Source organism: Pteropus vampyrus, unplaced genomic scaffold, assembly GCF_000151845.1.
Source record: "Pteropus vampyrus isolate Shadow unplaced genomic scaffold, Pvam_2.0 Scaffold128, whole genome shotgun sequence".
Taxonomy (NCBI): domain Eukaryota; kingdom Metazoa; phylum Chordata; class Mammalia; order Chiroptera; family Pteropodidae; genus Pteropus; species Pteropus vampyrus.
In genome coordinates, this window is record NW_011888909.1 from 5,113,696 (window position 1) to 5,120,225 (window position 6,530).

Here is a 6,530-nt window from a genome sequence, read left to right on the forward strand (position 1 = left end):
GCAAATTCAGTAATATACTTGAAATGGGGGATGAATGTGTACAATAACTAAATGTAAGGCACTATTACTGTCTGAATGTAACTTATGGACTGGAGTCAGACTAGAGAAACACAGAACCAACTTAGTTCTTTTAATTCCTGTCTCAAGTTCTCAATTTCCATCAGTTCATGTTAAGCGCCCACACTGCCTCAAAAAATATTTATCCAAATAAGTAACTTAATGCTGAGCAAGGTTAAGTAACTCGACCAAAGTCCAGTGGTAGTCATGTCAGAGATTTGAATATCAAGGTGTGCTGGCTGGAAAATTACTGTTTGGCTATTGCCCATGGGAACATAATGCTCTAACAATAAGCTTTCTGCTTCTGTACCCACCGCTTGCACAACCGACCTATAGAATGACAGTTAGTAAAAAGAAGAAAAATAGACTTGTGTGTTCAAACAGGATGAAGAATGGGGTTTAGGGCTTAAAAACCCTATACCTCTACATTTCGGGGCTACTTAATTTGGGGTTTGCATACCCCTAGCAGACTCAGCTGGCTGAATAAAGAGTGTGTTTCCTGTAACTCACTGATTTCTGGTGGTCCGTGTTTCTATCGAGGGAATGGCAGCTACAACAAAGGTGGAATTTGACCTACCATGTTATTAGAAATCTTTGAAGGAAGCAAACTGCTAGCGTTTCTGACTCATGCTTGCTCAGACGACAAGGTTTGCCTGACAATCACAGGCACTTCCGGTTTTCTAAACAGCAGGAGCGCCTAGCTCCTGACGGCAACTGCGCACAACGAGACGCCGCCATGACGCCTTGCTATTTCAGTGACCTTCAGGGCCCGAGGAGACGTTGGCACACGGAAGGCCCCTGCCTGTGTGCTGATTGGTCGCGCGCTGAGGCTGGACCCGCCTCCCGTCTTCCGCTCTCTACCTCAGCAGAAGCCACCGGGGTCTTCTTGGAGTCTAACTGTTGTAGACGCCCACCCGCTGTGCAGTTGCGATGCCGCGTGGTAGCCGAAGCCGCACCTCCCGCATGGCCCCGCCGTCCAGGTGAGGCCACTGCAAGGTTTGGGGCCCTGCCGGCGCCGTTACGCAGAGAAGGCAGTGCTAGGTCGCGGCCGGCGGAGACCGTGAACTAGGCCGTTCGAAGGCGGATACGGCGTGTACCCGTCTCCGCCTGTCGCAAGATGGTTGTAAATGGGCTTTGGTTAGGTTCTTTTAGTGCTAAACTTTCTAATTTCGAATGCCCATAAATTATTGCTTAAAATACCTCATAGCTCGTTTTAATTTAAAACAGGCAAGTCATAAAAAGAAATGGACATTTGTAAGTGTAAATTGGTTGAAATATCAAAAGTAGCAAAGAAAAAAAATGTAGAAGAAAGGTAATTGGGGAAATGACCGAATTTCAATTCAGTGAATAATTTGAGCACCTGTCATGAGCAATGAGCCTTCCATGGGCTTGGCCTAGTATTGGACACAGTCACTAAGGCCTTCACGTGTACATGACGTTTTCTCGTTCATAAAATACTTTTTATGTGCCAATTACATTTCATGGTAACCCTAAAGATTAATGTTATTCCTAATTTACAGAAATAAGGAAACTGGAGACTCAGGATAAGTGACTTTTCCAAGGTCATGCCTCCACTAAGTAGGAAAGCCAGGTCTCAGACCCTAGTTTTCTGAAGACCACCAATTGAGGACATTTAGCACGGACCACATGGCTTCTCTGGGTGGATTGTGTTCAGTGTGCTAGGTGTGTAGGGAAGGGGTTCACTTATCGAAAGGAACTTATACTCAAAGGATATGAAACCATATTTCCTATCCTACAGATAGGAAATATTTGAAATTAATTTTGATATAACAGTTTGAGCAAGTTACTTCTACTTACTGGGCTTCAGTGTTCTAATCTGTAAAATGAAGGAATTGAACTAGATTATTTCCCTAGATGACTGCAGATCTTCTTCATTAAGATGTTACCAACTCAGGGAGACTTCCCTTGACTATCTTAAAATTGTGACATCCCACAACATGCTCTCTCTTTCTCAATATTTTTTCCTTCACCCTTAATACCATGTGATGAATTCTGTAAGGATATTTTAAACTTACTATTTTACAATTTTCGCAAAGTACTAGAATAACTGTTCTTTAAAGATACTGTGGGCTATGTGAATACATGGAAATGATTTCTTAAAAAGCAAGAAAATAGTTTATACTTGGTGATTACAACCTTAACAAAAGGTTAAAGAGATAAAATGATGTAATAAAATAGCTCAGGGAATTGTGTTTTGTAAAGTTTTCTTGTACGTATATAGTATTTGTGTTTAATGATTTAAAATGAAAATCCTGTATATTATTTTAACATACAGGGTTTTTTTAAGATGACAATTTCCAAATCTGATTGGAAGTGGAACTTCATATTCTTTGTTCTTTTCTTTTACAGCCGGGCACCTCAGATGAGAGCTGCGCCCAGACCAGCGCCAGCAGCCCAGCTGCCAGCAGCAGCTCCACCATCTGCTGTTGGCTCACCTGCTGCTGCACCCCGGCAGCCAGGTCTGATGGCCCAGATGGCAACTACTGCAGCTGGTGTAGCTGTGGGCTCTGCTGTTGGCCACACGCTAGGTCATGCCATCACTGGGGGCTTCGGTGGAAGTAACACTGAGCCCTCAAGGCCTGACATCACTTACCAGGTAAGATTTTGGGCAGGGTTTTCCTTCAGTGGTGTATTTTATGAGAAAGCCTAATATTTGTAAGTTCCTTATATAAGTAAGAACTGTCTATAATCTTTGAATCCACAATGTTGACAGAAAATGTTTTTGATTATCAAAAGTCACATTTAACAATTTAGTGCTTTAGACATGCGTCAGCAAGTACTATACAAATTATCTTCTCAAGTTGTAGAATTATAGTAGCTCAACCTGATTCACTATAAAACAGTCATTTCCCCCTTATTTAAAATATTTTGTCTTGATTACCCTTAACTAATTCAGTCTCAACCTAAGTTAAATATTCAAAAAATCTCTTTAATAGCTCTTTGCTCTCTGGTCTCTTACCTGACATTTGCCACCCCCCCTCTTTCTGAGGTATGTGAATTTTCTCCTTTAATGAGTGTGGGTGTGTATTCTGTTGTATTTCTGGTGTACTTGAAACTCTCATCCATGTATTTTTCTATAATAATCCCGTTTTATCTTCCATGAAATTTCACTTAACTACTGGTCTATAAATGCCCAGATAACCATTTCACTTAATTTGCATCTTTGTTCTTCAATCTTTCTGATTACAACTGGAATTTTTTTAAAGCTTATTTTCTACTTTGAAAAAATTTCACTTTCCATATTATTGGATGGAAACTTTAATTTGCATCTGAGTTTAGTTCCCCAGTTAACCTCAAAGACAATGGATACTACTTTGTTCAGTTATAAATCTCATTTCCCTTCTAAACAGTCCTGAATGTTATGTCTTTGCAGGAGCCACAGGGAACCCAGCCGGCATACCAGCAGCAGCAGCAGTTTGGCCCATGCCACTATGAGATGAAACAGTTTTTGGAGTGTGCCCAGAACCAGGGTGACCTTAAGCTTTGTGAGGGTTTCAGCGAGGTGCTGAAACAGTGCAGATTTGCAAATGGTAGGTGATAAGTCAATCCATGACTGAACTTGCATATTGTTGATTCATTTAATTGTGCTCCTGGACCCTATAGAACTTACGGAGTCTGTATTTAATAAATTCAACTGAAAGTTAGAGGAGATTTAATAATCTAACTTCTAACAAGGAGCTGGTCCAGAGGTATCTTAATCTTTTACCAGTTATGTTCTGAATCTAATTCTTCCTTAAGCAGGTACAGATTAGTGTGCCAGATTTTTGTGTGGTTAACTGCACGTTTGTGATCTTAAAGCTATGAATATAAAATTCTGTTTTCAGCAAAGTCCAGGAATTCACATAGATTCTGGTATGTTATTGGTATTCTATGTGCCTCATTTGGGAGAGACAAGATTTAGGTGCTCTGGAATGTTAACTTTTTTAACATAATTTCTGTCAACCTAAGAATTCACGATCTATTAAAATGCTTATTTTCATTTTCCCACCTTCATTTTGGTAGGACATAGGGGAGAAGTTAATCCTTTCAGGTGGTTGAACTGTGAAAGGGAAGTCTGAGTTTCAGAATTCTTTGATGAAGCTACATCTAGTACCAAAGTGGCTGTGTTTCTGCTTTAGGACTCTGTCCCTAGAAGCACATGTGTCCTGCCTTTTCTCAGTTGTGGCAGGTTTGGAGCTGAAGTTTTGTTGATCGCAGAATGCCTTCAATAATTTATGAAAGAAACTAATAACCCTGGGCCTTTTTCCCCTCTTTTCATAGCTGGTAAGTTTTCTCTCTTGTTAAGATTATACAGCAAGTGCTCTATTAATGTACCTTTTTTGTTTGCAGGATTAGCCTAATCAAGAAGTTCAAATTGAAGACATGGAAAATCATCTCTCACGACCAAGTTAATTTAGTATAAAAATATAATGGATAGTGAAAGTATAAAATATAAAACCACCAGTTAAACCTCTCTATTATTAATAGCTTCCTTGCCTCAGAATTGCAGTGGAAGAGAGTGTTTGTACTATATAGTTCATTGAGATGGTATTGAGTTTGGGGTTGGGCAGATGGTTTTGTGGGCTCCTTAAACCAGGTTTTGTGATGTTATTTGTGAATCGATTAGAATAAAGTGATTTTCTTCCAAAATGATGTCTGATAAATGTAAGGTCGTAAATTAAATACGGTATATGCATGCTGAACATATGCATTTTGCAGAACACAATCATCGTGTCTTTAAGTTTATCTAGTTTATAGTCTCTGGTATTAGCATCCACCCAGAGCATCTGGTAGAACTCCCTGAGGAACTTTTGTAGAGAACCAGTTATGTAAAGAGGAGCTCACTAGCAAATATGCTGCTCATTAAAAGGGTTCCAGGTACTACAGGCCTTTGGAGTCAATGTTCAACAAACTGAGTAGTAACAGGAAACTTTAAAATAAGTAAAATGGGGGGTGGTTCCATAGAGTAGTGGTTAGCATGTCTGCTTTACATGCAAAAGGTCCTGGATTCAAGCCCCAGTGGAGCCATGGTTCATACTCCTGGTGCGTCAGGCCCTGAGTGTGTGCCAAGAGCATGTGGGAGGAGACGCCCCGCCTTCAGAGATCAGGTCTTAAGTGGTAGACCACAACATCTGTAGGTCAGGGGTGGAAGTGGGGGCGGGGGGAGGGATTAAAAAAAATAAGTAAAATGTGTCCCCTGTGGCCAGGCCAGCACTACATGTCACTGTTCCCCTAGAATATCTAATTGGTCAGAGATGACAACCATTTTATTAATGCAGGCAGTTCCCCTGCAAAAGTTTTTCTTCAACATAGGCATTGTAATTTCCTCATCCTGAAAGACTCATGCTAACTGCATTCATCTTAAGGAGATGGACTCAATTTATTTAAAGTGCATAATTTTTTTTTAATGAAGCAAGCTCCAAACCTCAAAAAACTGAAAATTTCATAATTTCTTAGGAGTCGACTGCCAAGTTTACGTTATGCTCCCGCAGTTTTCTGACTTTCAAATGTACCTACCGTTCATAGGTTCTATTACCTGTTTTTTCCCCCTCCAAGTTTCAGAGTCCTGTATTACTGTGAGGTGAGAGGTGAAATTGAATGAATTATTCAGTTGCTGCCTCCTGTTTCAGCTGTGTTCTTAAAGTGCCCACTCTGTACCTAATATTTAGTTCCTGAAAGGGTCTAAGACTGCCTTGCCCTGAGCACTTGAATGAACACACACAGTTTACTCTTGGCAAGTCCCCTGAATATTCCCTCCTGGGTCCATCATTGGGTTCCTTTGCCCGTTTTCCTGGAGGCTCATAGTGTTAATTCCCCTTATGTCTAAGGCATGATGGTATATAGTGGGTACCCAAATATTGTTAAATTAGTGAATCAAAGGAAAATGAGTCACCGAAGTCAATTAAGTGTAAGAGTCTGGCTGGCCTGGCCTCTTCCTTGGTGGAACCATGGTTCCACAGAGACGGGCACAGGGAATAACTTAATCAGTGCATTGGCCTTTTGCCCTAAGGTCAGAAGGGATTTTGTCATGCGTCGAAAGTATATACTAGCAAGAGTCAACTCTATACCTTAGGACCAAAAAAAAAAAAAAAATGAGCTTATTGACAGTAAGTAAAAAAGGAGGAGATTGAGGTGTTTTCATACTTGGGAGCCAGATGATGCATCTCAATTTCCTCTAGCAGTTCAGCAAAGTATTTCCCCAGAGTGAAAAGGAGATGGTCAGCATGATATAATAGAGCACTTGGGCCCACAGCCCTCTATTCACCTATTTGGTAACTTTGAGCAAGTTCATTCTCCAAATTGGCTAATACCAGAGTTTTGAGGTCCAAGTGAGAGTGTATATGAAGTGCTTTGTAAAATGCTAGTTAAATGGGTGTTTATGGGCTCAGCTGTGAAGCATTGTATTACCCCTCATTTTGCATATTAGAATTAGGGGTTTGAAAAAAGTTTGTTTTAGAATAAGACACAATGAA

General features: G+C 40.5%; 1 protein-coding gene across 1 annotated transcript; it reads left to right on the top strand.

The window, feature by feature from the left end:
- The first annotated feature begins 849 nt into the window (after positions 1-849).
- On the top strand, positions 850-4,710 carry CHCHD2 (coiled-coil-helix-coiled-coil-helix domain containing 2). Its single transcript, XM_011366995.2, has 4 exons — positions 850-1,037; positions 2,428-2,674; positions 3,452-3,608; positions 4,408-4,710. The coding sequence occupies exons 1-4, from the start codon at positions 988-990 to the stop codon at positions 4,416-4,418; spliced, it is 465 nt and encodes a 154-aa protein (XP_011365297.1). The 5' UTR covers positions 850-987; the 3' UTR covers positions 4,419-4,710.
- Positions 4,711-6,530: the final 1,820 nt, after the last annotated feature.